Source organism: Mustelus asterias, chromosome 17, assembly GCF_964213995.1.
Source record: "Mustelus asterias chromosome 17, sMusAst1.hap1.1, whole genome shotgun sequence".
NCBI classification, from domain to species: Eukaryota; Metazoa; Chordata; class Chondrichthyes; order Carcharhiniformes; family Triakidae; genus Mustelus; species Mustelus asterias.
Window position 1 is genome coordinate 13,551,329 of NC_135817.1, and position 17,560 is coordinate 13,568,888.

Sequence of the window (17,560 nt, forward strand, 5' to 3'; positions counted from 1 at the left end):
CCTTGTAGATTGTGGACAGACTTTGGGGAGTCAGGAGGTGAATTACTCACTGCAGGATCCCTAGCCTTTGTTCTGCTCTTGTAGCCAAGGTATTTATATGGCTAGCCCAGTTCAATTTCTGGTCAATGGAACCCCCAGGATATTGATAGTGGGGAATTCAGCGCTGGTAATGCCATTGAACGTCAAAGGACAATGATTTGATTCTCTCTTGTTGGAGATAGTCATTGCCTGGCAATTTTGTGGTGCAAATGTTACTTAAAACTAGAGGGCCAATAGGAGGAGTCATTCTCTCTCTGAAGTTTTTCAAATTTGAAATATTCTTTGCAGCCTGGCCACCATATTGAGGGGGAGGTAAGTTCCTCAGAAAGGTGGCCTGCGGCTGCTATGGCACTCAGGCAGGTGGAGAGGGATTGTAAGCCTGCCTGGAGCACCAAGCCCCCTCCACTGCACCCCACTTGTCCCACTCCACCACTATCACTGGGAGGCTACCTCCAGGTAACTAAACTGACCCCCACTGTCTCTGGGAACCGGGAAAATTCCAGGCCTCTTTCAGATCACTAAGTAGTTGATTAATTAGTTACCCGCCACATGAGAGTGTGTGGCCCTACTGCATCACCCCCCCCCCCCCCCCCCCCCCCACCGGCCACCTCCCCCAATCCTGACCACAGGAAAATAGTCCTGGGTTGGACTCGCCCTGCAGTACTCTTTTTAAGACACCCCAATTTGGGTTTCTGGACAGCAGGGACTAAAAATTCAGTCTTTTGTGTCCTTCTTGTTTATTTGCCCCACCAAGCTTTGTACTGTCAGAAATCTTTGCCATATTACACTCGATCTCTATGTCAAAGTTGGTAATATAGATTGTAAATAGTTGAGGCTCCAGCAGTGATCCTTGTGGCATCTCACTTGTGGCAGCCAACTTGGAAATAATGTTTGTTCCTAATCTCTAACCAATTAATCAATCTTCTCTCAATGGCACTTATCAAGTGCCTTTTGAAATCCAAATATGCCACATCCACTGGTTCCCCTTCATCTATCCTGGTAGCTCTTCTTCAGTTCCCTGCCTGAAGGACAACCCTACCCACCACAGGCAGTGTTGGAGGCTGGTCCCAAATCCACCCCAGCAGGAACCGGGAATCAAACCCTTTGCTGTTGGCACCAATCTAGTCCATGCTGGCCATCCAGTTAACTGAGCTAGTTAGTTCGCCAAGGAGTCTGAGTTGCTGTGGCAACATGTATTTTTACATGCATGTTGTAGCCTCGAGCTAAGGTGAAGGGAGAGGCTCCAATCTTCTTTCCATAGCATGGCTGATCATGAGACTTTCCCATTGGTGTGTGCTGAAATGATTGGATAATCAACCTGTTTGACCACATTATCAAAGCACCTTCCTTGGCCATCAGGTCCTTGGAGCCAAATCCAGAGCTCCTGGCTCAGAGGCTGGGATGCTACTCGCTACACCACAAAACTTGCCTCAGGGCCCAGTTACCACATCCTTAATAATGGATTCCTACCCTTTTCCAATAAGCGATGTCAGGCTAATTGGTCTGTGGTTCCCAATTCTCCAACCACTGCACCCCCCCCTCTCCTGCCTCCTCGGTGTTACATTTGCTTCAGTGTTACATTTGCTATCTTCTCATTTACAGGGACCATTTAGAGAATTCTGCAAGATCACAAGTGCATCGACTATCTTTGCTGCCACTTTTTTTAGAATCCCAGGGTTGAGGGGATATGTGGGTTTTTAGTCCCATTAATATCACAATTATTTTTTCTTTACTAATATTATTACTTATTTTAAGTTCCACATTTTCATTAGACCCTTGGTTTTCCACTGTTTCTGGTATGTTCTTTATGTCTTATTTTGTGAGACAGACATCCAAAATGTTTAATGACTTTGCTGTTCTCCATTATAACTTCTGCTTTAACCTGTAAGGGAACCACATTTACTTTTACTATTCTTCCTTTTTACATACGTGTAGAAGCTCTCATGATTATTTTCTTATGTGTTTAATCTCATTCTGTTTCTCTCTTACTGATTTCTAAAACTAATGCAATCCTCAGGCTTACATTTTAAGCTTCTATTACAAACCTCACCCACCTTAGGTAGCCACGGATTGATCACTTTTCCTGTGGAGTTTTTATTTCTCAATGCAATATTCAAGTTATTGCTTCTTGAAAATGTTCACATTGCTTATCTACCATTTTAATCTCATTTGACCACCCCGTAGGTTGATGCAGATGGTTTTTAAGTTTAATAGTCTAGCTATGGGCTTGCGTATGGCACTCTTGAACTGAATGTCACTGTCACTTTTCCCCAAAGGATCCCTTACCAATTGATTATTAATTAATTCTGCCCCTTTACACAAAATGAGATCTAGGATAGTCTTTTCCCTGTTTGGTTGTATGACGTATGTTCTAGGAACTATCTTGAATGCATTCCATGAACTTATCATAGAATTCCTACAGTATATAAGGAGGCCATTTGGTCCATTGAGTCTGCACCGACCATAATCCCATTCAGCCCCTATCCCTGTCGCCCCACATATTTACCATGCTAGTCCCCATGACACTAAGTGGCAATTTAGCACGACCAATCAACCTGACCAGCACATCTTTGGACTGTGGGAGAAAATCAGAGCACCCGGACTCCACATAGACTGTGATCCAAGCCAGGAATCGAACCCCGGTCCCTGGCACTGTGAGGAACCACTGTGCCACCTTCAAGCTACTTCTGCCAATTTAATTTGTCCAAATGAAGATTAAAATCTCCCACAATTTCCTTTGGTACAAAGCTTCTCATATTTCTTGATTAATATTCTACCCAGCAGCACAGCTACCTGTAGGGGGCCTAAAAAAAAACTACTCTGGAGAGCAAATGAGGATGATGCTGGAGGCCTTCCCCAACCTCAAGGTGTTTCCTTCCTGCTCACACACTGCAGCACAACCGGTACAGTGTTATCTTGTCCAATTTAAACATGTTGATGAAAATCAGGTGGAGAGATGTCTCTTTGAGACTTCACAATCCTTCTTGTTTAGTATGAAGACTAGTTTCATCCAGGAGCTGAGCTCAAGGAAGCTGCTGCCTCTCAGAATGAAAATCACATCTACTTAAAATGGATTAACCAAAATCAGTGAAAATTGGAGATAAACCCGCATTTACTTTAACATGAACTTAGCACAGAATGGAAAACAAGTTCTGCTTTTCCTGGTCCTTACAGTTCAGCTACTCAATACATCCTCCAGCCCTAGAACCTTGAGCATCTCTAATCCTGGCCTCTTGTAGGCCTCTCTGATCTTCAGCACTCCACTATCTGCAGCTGAGGCCAAAACATTGTATGTTTTCAAGAGGGAGTTAGATATAGTTCTTTGGGCTAAAGAGATCAAAGAGTTTGGGGGGAAGATGGGAACAGGTTACTGAGCTGGATAATCAGCCATGATCATAATGAATGGTGAAGCAGGCTTGAAGGGCCGAACGGTCACCTCCTGCAACTATGTAATGACGTGATGTCAAGTAAGCCAGAAAATGTGTTCAAATTTGAGAACTTGTATTCGTTTAAAATTAAAATACGGCCAACTTTCAGGGAGCTGTTGGATTGGCATAAAAACTCAGCTGGGTCAAAAGAAGTCCTTGCTCAGTCCAGCTGATGCCTGACACCAGTCACAGCTGGACGGCACTGTCGGAGGTGCTGTCTATTGGGTCAGTGATGGAATACTCCCCACTTGCCTGGATGAGTGCAGCTCCAACACTCTAGAAGCTCGACACCATCCAGGACAGAGCAGTCCATTTGATTGGCACCACATCCACAAACGTCCACTCCCATGTGGGCGGCATGGTAGTAGAGTGGTTAGCACTGCTGCCTCACAGCGCCAGGGACCCGGGTTCAATTCTGGCCTCGGGTCATTGTCTGTGTGGAGTTTGCACGTTCTCCCCGTGTCTGCGTGGGTTTTCTCTGGGTACTCCGGTTTCCTCCCACACTCCAAAGATGTGCAGGTTAGGTTGATTGGTCATGCTAAATTGCCCTTTATTATTAGGGGGACAAGCATGGTATATAGATGAGGTTAAGGGGATAGAGCCTGGGTGCGATTGTGGTCAGTGCAGACTTGATGGGCCAAATGGCCGCCTTCTGCACTGGAGGGATTCTATTATGATTTTGTGATTCCTCCACCACCGACGCTCAGCAGCAGCAGTGTGTACTATCTACAAGAAATCTACTGCAGAAATTCACCAAAGATCCATAGACAGCATCTTCCAAACTCATAGCCACTTCCATCTAGAAGGACAAGGGCAGCAGATACGTGGGAACACCACCACCTGCAAGTTCCCCTCCAAGGCAGTCACCGTCCTAACTTGGAAATATATCGCCGTTCCTTCGCAGTCACTGGGTCAAAATCCTGGAATTCCCTCCCTAACGTCATTGTGGACTGCAGCGTTTCAAGAAGGCAGCTCACCATCACCTTCTCAAGGGCAACTAGGGATGTGCAATAAATGCTGGCCAGCCAGCAAAGCCCATGTCCCACGGATAAATAAAATAAAAGTTCGAGTCAGCTCGCTCAGGTAATGCAGAAAGATCCCATGGCGCTATTCAGAAGAGAAACTGCAGAATATCTCTCCCTGGTATGCTGGCCAACATTTATCCTTCAGGTCAATATTGTTAAAAAAAACACATGATCTGGTCATATCCACATTCTGGGATCTTACCGTGAACAAATTGGCTGTTTTCAACATTGCAGTGATGACTACTTTACAGATGGACTTCATTGGTTCTGAAGCATTTTGGGAAAAGCTAAGCACGATTGAAATTCAAGTCTTGCTTTATAATGAGGCACTGAAATGTCCATGCAGCATTCCAACTGTGACTTTAAAAAATAGCAACTATGCTTATAATCCAGCACAGTTAAGAAAATATTATTTTGGCAGCAATTTGATATGTTTTGGTATCTAAAAATAGTTTGAATGTAATGATTTTCTTATTCCTACATCGTTCCTTCCTTTGCCACACAAAGCAGGCAGTTATGTCTGATGTTAGGAATGTTGATAACAGACAGGCTTTGACTGGCAGGAAGTACTACTAACTGTGAATTTGAAAAATTGAAAATAACTAAACGCAGGAACACATGACAGTATTGACAGATCATAAAGCCCCCTTCAGTGCTGCAGGAACCCGATACTTGGCACACCACCGTAACAGTTTAACCACAGATTTCAAGCCCAATAACAAACTGCTCACTCGACTGACATTTTATGCGGCACTCAGTGGAAAACACATAGAATCAAAATTTTCATCAAACAAAAAAATAGAAGTTTATTTAATGTTCAGTGCAGGAAATCAAAGTGAGGAAGCACAATGCAGATAAAAGTTGATAAACAGAATGTATTTCATTTTGCAACAGTTGGCACTGGACATACCAGTCTAGTTTATGAACACGTACAAAGAAGTCTAAATCCTGTAAATGTTTCAAATTACAAAAAAATATATTTCAATGTGAAACAATCATTCATCACAAAAGTTGTAATTTATGACTAAAATGGCACATTTTGATTCTGTTGTGCTATCACAGAAACCAGCCCAGAAACTGGTTCATGCAGCACCCATTCCCGAGGCATTATTCAGTATAAAGCCCCGGTACAATGGCGGAAAGAATGCACGTCCATTTCCATCTGCCAAACTGAGTAAGGACAAACAAGAAACATGCCTTTACCCACACCAATGGAATCAGGCCTCTACATATAAGAAGGGCCAAAGATCTGGGGAGGCCTGCTCTCCAAGATTAGCTTTCCCTGAGACAGCTGACGCCATCACAGTCTGAATTCAGGATCAGGCCTGAGAATTTCCCGCAACCAAAGTGGTGAGTAGCTAACTGAATTAAAGCAGTCCTACTTCCAACCCCAAATTTACCTTCCATCTTGATGGCTGCTGCACGCCAAACATCCATCCTTGCCCGAGCCTCGTCTCCTAACCCCCATCCTTCCCCTGCCACACACAGCCTCTCCAAACCCATGGCAAAACCCCCTCCTGATTGCCACTGCTCCCAACCCACAAATTAGGCCCCAAACCTACAATCTTCCCCATACACTAACAGCCCTACCCCCATATAAATGCATACCATACAATATATTTCTATACTGTTCAAATTAGATTATTCTAAACTTTGTTTTAGTAAAAATATATAGCATGCAAATATTAAACTGTATTTGAAATAGAAATTGTTCTGAAATGCATTTACTGATGGAAAGACCTGCCCCAAGCATCAACGTGAAGATATGATCATTTAGTAATGGCGGCAGACTGTAGACATTGGTGTATTTTCTTCATGTGGTTGAACAAGGCCATGGTCCATACTTTCTCCTTTCCTCTCACATACCTGTGAGCCAAAGTGATACAAAGCAGCTCAGTTAACTTCACAACATGATATACGGATTTGCCAGTATATTTAGCAGGTGACAGTATCGACCAACCTGCCTGAACAACGCCCTCCAGCTGCTTTTATGATTCTGGTAGCTGGCTTCTGGCATTTGTGTTGTTAAATCCCTTTGCATAGCCTGACAGATTGGATGCATCATTACCCAAGTACACAAATTTGCCACTGGAAACTGCCTCACAGAGATGAATCCAAAAGCCAAAAGAAGGAAAGTAGCTGTCATGAAACCATGATTACCAGCATATTTTCTGTACATATGTACCTCATAACATGCTGAATTAATAAATCAGTTTGTCATTAGGTTACATAATGATATGACTCATCCCCCAAAATTTCTCCCATGTCTGGCCACACCCATCACAATACTTTGCCCTAATGTTCCAAAGCTCCAGACACAACCAAGTTGATGGTTCAATCTAGGATTGTACTGATGAGTCTTTCCCACAGTTCTAGAGGACATGAGAATATTATCTCTTTGCATCAAATGGTTTATAATTTGATTCACATGGTAAACAAGGACATTTTTCTCCCCAGTGCAAAGGTTGAAATCATAGAAACCCTACAGTACAGAAAGAGGCCATTCGGCCCATCGAGTCTGCACCGACCACAATCCCACCCAGGCCCTACCCCCATATATTTTACCCACTAATCCCTCTAACCTATGCATCTCAGGACACTAAGGGGCAATTTTAGCATGGCCAATCAACCTAACCCGCACATCTTTGGACTGTGGGAGGAAACCGGAGCACCCGGAGGAAACCCACGCAGACACGAGGAGAATGTGCAAACTCCACACAGACAGTGGCCCAAGCTGGGAATCGAACCCAGGTCCCTGGAGCTGTGAAGCAGCAGTGCTAACCACTGTGCTACCGTGCCGCCCGTTGAAGTATTAAAAGTTTTTGAATTTTTAGTAAATTGTTACATGGTGGTATTATTGTCCATCCAGCCTATTGTCTACAGATACTGTGTTAATAATGTATTGTCAAGTATGGTTATGAAAGGGATTAATGTGCCACTCTGCTCCACAAATTCACTGCATATGTAAGTTGCTACTGAAAGTGGCTGAGTGGGTGAGTAGTTATCATGGATCTTACAGACATTGAGAATGAGCTAATGTGTGAGCATCCTGCTGGAGGGAGATCTTCATCTCACTGGAGGGCAATTCCATGCAAACTGTCGCCATTAATAAAACAGAAAATGGGACAAGCATCAAGAAAATGCTTAGTTCTGAGGACGGGTCTGTGCCTGAAATTTGTACCGACTCGTGTTATCTCCTCAGATAGGAGATCTGGATCACCTGTCCAGTGAGTGTCTCCAGCAATTTTCTGATTTTGTTTTGGGTTTTCGCTTTCTGCTGTCTTTTAGATTTTTGCCTAGAATCAGTAATTATTCAAGTCTAGTGCACTCATTTTACTCAGTTCTGCTGTACAATATAATGGTCAATTTAGATGAGAAAAGATGGGCGGTGGCTTGATTGCAGGATAAAGAAAGGAATGGTCTGTCTCTGTCTCATATATCCCATGCAATATAAAGGAATCTTCTGATTTTACTAATGGATTGCAAAGAGTCAGGTTTCGTGAGATATGTTAGCCAGTTATGTTGTTACTACATTTTAAAATCACTATAATGTCATGCTTGATTTTGGGTTTCTCATGCAGCAGATTTTACTGTCTTGATAAATGTAATTTAAAAGCACAAAATGGAAACCAAACCATGGGCGCACACCCCGTACATGTACTGTCCGCTGCACCCAAAGTGCCGGACTGGAATGTGCCAGTAAATAACACACACCAGTGACCCGCTAGAAGTCCAGATACAACCCACAATGAATACAAACTAACTGATGTCAAAATGTAACAGAATGCTCTTTCACTTCATCATCTCTTTGAAACAGTCTGGTAAGTGGTTGGATGGGGAAGAAGTTTGTTTGAACCTATTGTTAAGCATTTGGGTCAGGTTAATATGGGGATCGCTTTGCAAAGCATGTAACTTGGTGTTATCACAACTACAAAACTGAAAAATGTTTTGTCACCTGCAGATTCAAGGCTTCTATTCATCTATACATCACATTCAGACAATGGAAACATTTTAATTCTTGATCTACTGTAACGTATAAAACAATACTCACTCTCTAATGTTCTGTCCAAATCAGCAATAAAGTCTTCCAGTTCCTTTGTATCTCCAAGCTTTGCTGTAAAGAATAGAACCATTGAAGCTTTTTATTGGGTTTGGCATTGGTACTCTCTCCTATTTATAAGATGAGTTACCTTAATTTTTTATTAGAGGATAGCGTTGTGGACCAAAACTTCCAAACAATGGGCACGGTGGCTGGCAGCTTATTGTCATAAAACCCCAATTGATTTGCCAATGTTCTTCAGTAAAACCAATTTGTCCCCCATCCCTGGTCTGGCCTACACAATTCCAAGCCAATATAACTCCAAACCAAGATTCTTGGGCTTTTTTCATGGTTGACATCTGAGAAGACCTAGTAAGGACCTAAATGTTGCATGAGACACAGGTTGAGGTGTCTACTGATGTGCCAAGAATGTGTCAAAGTTCAGAGCCGTTTGAAAATTTTGCTTCTAACTTCATACTTCTGTCTTGGAACTTGTTTGATTCTAGGGTAAAGTCCAACAATCTGAGAACCATATGTCTTTCCTGTGTAAGACACCCCAAATATTGCCAGAAGAGGTCATTTATTTCCAATGGCTGCTGGTGGCACTTAGCCCCTGGAGTTAGAAATCTAAAAGATTTTGGCCTTTGCAAGCTCTGTTATATTTGTGGTGCTTGCAAACATGTAGCGCAGCCCAGTGTCACACAACCAAGTAATCGCAGGCATAAAGCACTCACTACAAATAGCTTCAATTCATTATTAAAGTCTGCAAGTTCCTCTACAGGACTCAGGCGATTGCATTGCAACAACTTTCTAAAAAAAATAAATTTTACTTCACAGAACAGAAGCACTAGCTCCACAGAACCCTGTAATTCTCCACAAACTGAAGTGACACCAAGATTGGTGGCATAGTGGACAGTGAAGAAAGTTATCTCCGATTGCAACAGGATCTTGATCAATTGAGCCAGTGGGCTGACGAATGGCAGATGGAGTTTAATTTAGATAAATGCGAGGTGATGCATTTTGGTAGATTGAACCAGGGCAGGACTTACTCAGTTAATGGTAGGGCGTTGGAGAGAGTTACAGAACAAAGAGATCTAGGGATACATGTTCATAGCTCCTTGAAAGTGGAGTCACAGGTGGACAGAGTGGTGAAGAAGGCATTCGGCATGCTTGGTTTCATTGGTCAGAACATTGAATACAGAAGTTGGGAGGTCTTGTTGAAGTTGTACAAGACATTGGTAAGGCCACACTTGGAATACTGTGTGCAGTTCTGGTCAGCCTATTATAGAAAGGATAATATTAAACTAGAAAGAGTGCAGAAAAGATTTACTAGGATGCTACCGGGACTTGATGGTTTGAGTTATAAGGAGAGGTTGGATAGACTGGGACTTTTTTCTCTGAAGCGTAGGAGGCTGAGGGATGACCTTATAGAGGTCTATAAAATAATGAGGGGCATAGACAAGGTAGATAGTCAATATATTTTCCCAAAGGTAGGGGAGTGTAAAACTAAAGGGCATAGGTTTAAGGTGAGAGGGGAGAGATACAAAAGTGTCCAGAGGGGCAATTTTTTCCCACACAGAGGGTGGTGAGTGTCTGGAACAAGCTGCCAGAGGTAGTAGTAGAGGCGGGTACAATTTTGTCTTTTAAAAAGCATTTAGTTACATGGATAAAATGGGTATACCGGGATATGGGCCCAATGCGGGCAATTGGGATTAGCTTAGGGGTTTAAAAAAAAAAGGGTGGCATGGACAAGTTGGGCCGAAGGGCCTGTTTCCATGCTGTAAACCTTTACGACTCTATGATGACTGTCCTTTCCTGCATTGTGCAGAGCTCCCATCTGGAACCACCTCCTTACACCTTGCTATTTTCCTGGATAACAAATGAAGAGGTACATGTCTCTTGACAGGAGATAGCCCTACCATTAACTGAGTAAGTCCTGCCCTGGTTCAATCTACCAAAATGCATCACCTCGCATTTATCTAAATTAAACTCCATCTGCCATTCGTCTGGGTCTTTCACTAACAAGGGAAGATGGGCTGCAACCAACATAAAAATCCAAATCAGTTCCAAATTCCTGCACCAGACCCAAAAGTTCCCCCTAACCCCGAGTAATCAGTGAGAGCAGCTGTCACAGAGATTCTCTACTAGTGGGCCACCAGGACCATCCCTATCTATTTGGCCATTCCCTTTGGAGAGAAGGATCTCCCATAGTCTGTGCAGTCACCCACAGGGGTCAAAAAATCAATCCTGCAAGATAAAACAACAGGAGGGAATAATGAATGCACGGGGTGAGCATGTAGTGTGAAAATACATATTTCACTATCTGGAGATAATTCTGAGTCTAACCCTTTGTGACTGATTCACCAATTCCATACTGTATGTCGCTGACATTTATTGACAGCAGAAACTCAGGAAATCAACGTTTGAATGATACAGATAATCAGATAAATGAGACGGAGATTTTAGTTGTAAGAAGTGCATTAGATTGCAGCTTCTGGAGGAGCGTGTAAAGGAGCTGGAGGGGGAGGTAGAGGAACTCCGCATAATTCGGGAGGCGGAGGTGGAAGTTGATAGGAGTTATAGAGAAATAGTAACTCCTAGAAATGAGGCTTGGGTCAATGCCAGGAGGAGGGGTAAGAAGCAATCGGGAAGACAATCCCCTGGGGCGGTTCCCCTCCATAATAGGTTTTCGGTGCTGGAGGCTACAGTTGAGGAGGAATCAACTGAGCATAGAGAGCAGATCTCTGGGGGTGAGCCGAGTGAGAAAGCTCAGGTGGTTAGGGGCTGTAAAAGACTGGGCCTTGTGATTGGGGACTCCACAATTAAGGGGACAGATAGGAGGGTCGGAACTAAAGGTAGGGACTCAGGGTTGGTGTGTTGCCTACCAGGGGCTGGGGTCCGGGATGTGTCTGACAGGGTATTCAGGACTCTTAGGGGGGAGGGAGATAAACCACAAGTTATTGTACATGTGGGGACACACGACATAGGGAGGATAGGGGAAGGGGATATTAGGCAGGGATTTATGGAGTTGGGGTGGAAACTAAAGGCCAAGACTGACAGAGTGGTTATCTCTGGACTCTTGCCTGTACCACGGGATAGTTTAGAGAGGAATAGGGAGAGGGAAGGTTTGAATTCATGGCTGAGGGGATGGTGCAGGAGGGAGGGGTTCAGGTACTTAAGCAATTGGGGCTCGTACTGGGGAAGGTGTGACCTCTATGAGAAGGATGGTCTACACCTTAATCAGAAGGGGACCAATATCCTGGGGGGTAAATTTGCTAAGGCCATGCAGGGAGGTTTAAACTGATTCGGGGGGGGGGAGGGATCCTGAGTAGTGGGGCTGAAAGTGAGGGATGCATGGATGGGGACTGCAATGCACGGCATTGCAGAGGTGGGGTGGAGCAGGGTTTGAAATGTGTATACTTCAATGCCAGGAGTATTCGCAATAAAGTGGGTGAACTTGCAGCGTGGATCAGTACCTGGGACTTCGATGTTGTGGCTATTTCAGAGACATGGATAGAGCAGGGGCAGGAATGGATGCTGCAGGTCCCGGGGTTCAAATGTTTTAGTCGAAGTAGGGAAGGAGGTAGAAGAGGGGGAGGGGTAGCATTATTGGTCAGAGATTGTATCACAGTGTCAGAGAGGAGGTTTGATGAGGACTTATCTGTTGAGGTAGTATGGGCGGAGATTAGAAATAGGAGAGGAGAGGTCACCCTGTTGGGAGTCTTTTATAGACCTCCTAAAAGTTCTAGAGAGGTTGAGGAAAGGATTGCGGAGTCAATCCTGCTTAGGAGTGAAAGTAATAGGGCAATTGTTATGGGGGATTTTAACTTGACTAATATTGACTGGAATTGTTATAGCTCTAGCTCGTTAGAGGGGTCAGTTTTTGTTCAAAGCGTGCAGGAAGGTTTTTTGACTCAGTATGTAGACAGGCCAACTAGAGGTGAGGCTATATTGGATCTGGTGCTGGGAAATGAGCCAGACCAGGTGCTAGACTTGGAAGTTGGTGTGCATTTTGGTGATAGTGACCACAATTCGGTTACGTTCACCTTAGTGATGGAAAGGGATAGGCATGAACCTCGGGCCAGTGGTTTTAGCTGGGGGAAGGGTAATTATGAGGCTATTAGGAGAGAATTAGGAAACATAGGTTGGACTAGGAGATTACAGGGACTGGGAACGTCCGACATGTGGAGTTTTTTCAAGGAGCAGCTACTGCGAGTCTGTGATAGGTATGTCCCTGTCAGGCAAGGAGGAATTGGTAGGGCTAGGGAACCGTGGTGCACCAAAAAAGTTTCTTTGTTGGTTAAAAAGAAAAAGGAGGCTTATGTTCGGATGAGACGTGAGCACTCGGGTAGTGCACTAGAAAGCTTTAGATTGGCTAAGAGGGAGTTGAAGAGCGAGCTTAGAAGGGCTAAAAGGGGACATGAGAAGACTTTGGCGGATAGGGTTAAAGAGAATCCTAAGGCGTTCTATAGGTATGTCAAGAACAGAAGGTTGGTTAGGGCAAGTTTAGGGCCAGTTATAGATGGCAGAGGGAAGTTATGTGTGGAACCGGAGGAGATTGGTGAAGCATTGAACCAATATTTCTCTTCGGTGTTCACGCAAGGGGACATGAATATAGCTGAGGAGGACACTGGGTTGCAAGGGAGTAGAATAGACAGTATTACAGTTGATAAGGAGGATGTGCAGGATATTCTGGAGGGTCTGAAAATAGATAAATCCCCTGGTCCGGATGGGATTTATCCAAGGATTCTCTGGGAGGCAAGAGAAGTGATTGCAGAGCCTCTGGCTCTGATCTTCAGGTCGTCGTTGGCCTCTGGTATAGTACCAGAAGATTGGAGGTTAGCGAATGTTGTCCCATTGTTTAAGAAGGGGAACAGAGACTTCCCCGGGAATTATAGACCGGTGAGTCTCACTTCTGTTGTCGGCAAGATGTTGGAAAAAATTATAAGGGATAGGATTTATAGTTATTTGGAGAGTAATGAATTGATAGGTGATAGTCAGCATGGTTTTGTGGCAGGTAGGTCGTGCCTTACTAACCTTATTGAGTTTTTTGAGAAAGTGACCAAGGAGGTGGATGGGGGCAAGGCAGTGGACGTGGTATATATGGATTTTAGTAAGGCGTTTGATAAGGTTCACCATGGTAGGCTTCTGCAGAAAATGCAGATGTATGGGATTGGGGGTGATCTAGGAAATTGGATCAGGAATTGGCTAGCGGATAGGAAACAGAGGGTGGTGGTTGATAGTAAATATTCATCATGGAGTGCGGTTACAAGTGGTGTACCTCAGGGATCTGTTTTGGGGCCACTGCTGTTTGTAATATTTATTAATGATCTGGATGAGGGTATAGTTGGGTGGATTAGCAAATTTGCTGATGACACCAAAGTCGGTGGTGTGGTAGACAGTGAGGAAGGGTGTCGTAGTTTGCAGGAAGACTTAGACAGGTTGCAAAGTTGGGCCGAGAGGTGGCGGATGGAGTTTAATGCGGAGAAGTGTGAGGTAATTCACTTTGGTAGGAATAACAGATGTGTTGAGTATAGGGCTAACGGGAGGACTTTGAATAGTGTGGAGGAGCAGAGGGATCTAGGTGTATGTGTGCATAGATCCCTGAAAGTTGGGAATCAAGTAGATAAGGTTGTTAAGAAGGCATATGGTGTCTTGGCGTTTATTGGTAGGGGGATTGAATTTAGGAGTCGTAGCGTTATGTTGCAACTGTACACAACTCTGGTGCGGCCGCACTTGGAGTACTGTGTGCAGTTCTGGTCCCCACATTACAGGAAGGATGTGGAGGCTTTGGAGAGGGTGCAGAGGAGGTTTACCAGGATGTTGCCTGGTATGGAGGGGAGATCCTATGAGGAGAGGCTGAGGGATTTGGGATTGTTTTCGCTGGAAAGGCGGCGGCTAAGAGGGGATCTTATTGAAACATATAAGATGATTAGAGGTTTAGATAGGGTGGATAGTGATAGCCTTTTTCCTCTGATGGAGAAATCCAGCACGAGGGGGCATGGCTTTAAATTGAGGGGGGGTAGTTATAGAACCGATGTCAGGGGTAGGTTCTTTACCCAGAGGGTGGTGAGGGATTGGAATGCCCTGCCAGCATCAGTAGTAAATGCGCCTAGTTTGGGGGCGTTTAAGAGATCCGTAGATAGGTTCATGGACGAAAAGAAATTGGTTTAGGTTGGAGGGTCACAGTTTTTTTTTTTAACTGGTCGGTGCAACATCGTGGGCCGAAGGGCCTGTTCTGCGCTGTAATGTTCTATGTTCTATGTTCTATGTTCTATGAGACTGAAAGCAACAGTACCTTTAGAAGATGAAAGTGTGGAACTATTCAGTTTCTCATCGCTGAAGCTGAAACTGTTTCTCTGAAGTGAATCTGAACCTGTAATAAAACGAAAGAACAGGAACTAACGCACGGAAACCACTTGAATGGAACATGTACATCAAACAGGTCAGAAGTGCAGACCGGTTGCTGCACCATTAAAATTTCACAACTCCGCAACCTCGCTCATGTAATTAGAGGGTGGCACATTCTGTTTCCATTTCGCATGCAGGATAATTAATTTCAATCACGTACAATAGACTCAAAAATCAAACGCGAACAGTGGGCAGGCGGGAGGCCAATGCTTAACTAAGTCAATACAACGTTAAAAATACAAACATACAAATTAGGAGCAGGAGTAGGCCACTCGGCCCCTCAAGCCTGCTCCAACATTCAATAAAATGACAAAGGGTCATCTGGACTCAACATCAGCCCTTTCCTCTCCTTACAGATGCTGAGATTTTCCAGCATTTTCTCTTTTGGTTTCAGATTCCAGCATCCACAGTAATTTGCTTTTATTCAATAAAGTCATGGCTGGTCTGATCGTAAGCTCAACTCCACATTCCCCCCCTATCCCCAATAACCTTCCATCCATTGGTAATCAGGAATATAGCTAGCTCTGCCTTAAAAATATTCAAAGACTCCGCTTCCAATACCTTTTGAGGCAGAGAGTCGCAAAAACATTGAATTGGCAAATAGAAGAATACAAGGTGCAGGAGATAGTAATCAGCAACATTGAAGTACGGGAATGCAGAATAGAGACACAGGGGTCTATACATGTGTCAAGTTTGATTTATAAGGAGAGGCTGGAGAAACAGAGAAGATAGGGGAGTGGAAACGGTAAATACAGCATGTTATTTGGATGATGTGGGTACACAAATCTAAATGGATAAAGTCAATCTAGGGCTGATTTTTAGAAATGCTCCTCCTATAGTGAAGACAGTAAACAACTGGCTTCTACATGGAGTGGGGGAGACACGAGTCTTGGAACCTTTGAAGAAACAATTGGCTATGGCACTGGAGAGCACACAGGACTTTAGAGTTCAAATGGACTTGATCAGCTTCCTCGTCCATAGCTATCTTGTGCTCCTGTGTACACCATCAGTCAGAAAAAGCTGTCTGAAGGTAGTAACTTGTTTCAGATTTGATATTCAATCAAGATTCTATCCGATTCGAGAATCATACACAAAGCAATGGACCGTTGTATCAATTCCGGTCTTGCTGCGGAGACTGGGGACCCTTCCCCACATTAGAGGCGCCTTCCTCAGTGTTCAATACTCACTGTCTGAATCACTGATCCCACCGTCACTGGTGCTTGTGCTGTTCCGTCTTTTCATGCATCTTAAATGTTCGTCGTATCTGAAATGTCTCTTGCTTAGAGGGGAGGTGAAATCCTCAATCACTGCATTAAATTCACACAGGACAGCGCTCAGATCTCCCTCCTCCACCCTTGCTGCAATACAACACAAGACTTGGGTAAAGTTATAACCATAGGTATGGTAGCCACAGGAAATCTCATTAGCAAAGCAGCTGACACATGTACTCAACATCTCCCCCCGCCCCCCCATCACCCCGGCAGTGCACTGATAACTGAATGATAAGCTGCAAATATGGAACAATTGCAGAAGATTCTGAAGACAGCATACAAAGCTCGGGAAATAAACACTTTGGGTACAACTCATCGACCAGGGTTCTGCATCTCTATTCTTAATCCTTAAACAGCTTGGAACATTCATTTCTAAATCAAAAGTTGGTGTTTAGGTCCACTTTACAACCTGAATATATAATCGAGGTGATTACTGTGGGTTTACTTTACAGAGGTGTTAAATTAGATTCATAGATATAAAAGGATTTAAGGCATTAACCTGCCTTCACTCATAACAGGAACATCTCTTCCCCAAACATTAATCTGTCTATTTTCTCCTGTAATGTTTACTAGTTCTCTATGTACAGGGACATTACTTTTCCAAACATTAGCCTATCCTCTTTATTCGCAGTGGAAAGGTTGCCTGATCTCCTGTATTCCTGACAGCAGTCCGTCTCTGCAATTCCTTACAGCAGCAGATTGCCACCAGGCGGTGATGGAGCAGCAGCGGTAACGGGCAGGGTGTGTGTGCTTTCTCTGAGGGGGCAGAGGAGTCTCGGCTCAGCCCGTCCTCACATGGCACCTTTACTTACATCTCGTTGCATTCCGGCCCTGATGCGACTTCATCTCAGTGGCGGCGCTGCTGATGCTGTGTGGAGCTGGAGTGCTGCTCAGCCTGCACAAGGTTACTGGGATCCTCAGCTGCTCTCTGCCCGCCTCCTGCAGCCTCAGCCGCTCTTATAGGTGAGCGGCCGCCTCCCCGCGTCAGCCAGGGGTTCTCCCCCACCCCTTCTCCAGTGACGCAAGGGAAGGATTCCCCTTTCCGCCTCTCCCACCTGCTGCTACCCGTCAGTTGCCATCTCAGTGTCTCACCTCACTGTCAGGGGCTGCAGACTAAACACACCCTCAAAGATTCATGTCCACAGCTTACAACCCAAACAGGATAGTAACACTGCACAAGTTCATGGCTGGGCGCTGCCGGAATGTTTTTACGCCAATGAGCAACCGGACAACGACTGAAGACTGAACATAATCTCCAAAGTCTGGGAAGTGAACTGATGGGATCTTTAAAAGGGATAGAAAAGATAGATCCACTTCGGGATAAGGCCAAAACTTGGTGAAAAAAAT

The 17,560-nt window shown here is 44.4% G+C and overlaps 1 protein-coding gene across 1 annotated transcript; it reads right to left on the reverse strand.

Moving 5' to 3' along the window:
• Positions 1–5,272: 5,272 nt before the first annotated feature.
• On the reverse strand, positions 5,273–17,227 carry rgcc (regulator of cell cycle). Its single transcript, XM_078232306.1, has 5 exons — positions 17,026–17,227; positions 16,130–16,300; positions 14,830–14,907; positions 8,544–8,606; positions 5,273–6,358 (listed from the first exon to the last, which is right to left on the reverse strand). Exons 1-5 carry the CDS (start codon positions 17,057–17,059, stop codon positions 6,351–6,353), a joined length of 354 nt encoding a protein of 117 aa, XP_078088432.1. The 5' UTR covers positions 17,060–17,227; the 3' UTR covers positions 5,273–6,350.
• Between the last annotated feature and the right edge of the window lie 333 nt (positions 17,228–17,560).

Excerpts from the sequence above, each read along its gene's own strand:
- rgcc (XM_078232306.1), bottom strand. The coding sequence starts at position 17,059 with ATGAAGTCGCATCAGGGCCGGAATGCAACGAGAT. Across the intron at positions 16,301-17,025 it reads GGGCCGGAATGCAACGAGAT|CAAGGGTGGAGGAGGGAGAT; the intron begins GTAAGTAAAGGT and ends GTTGTATTGCAG. Across the intron at positions 14,908-16,129 it reads TGGGATCAGTGATTCAGACA|GTTCAGATTCACTTCAGAGA; the intron begins GTGAGTATTGAA and ends GTTTTATTACAG.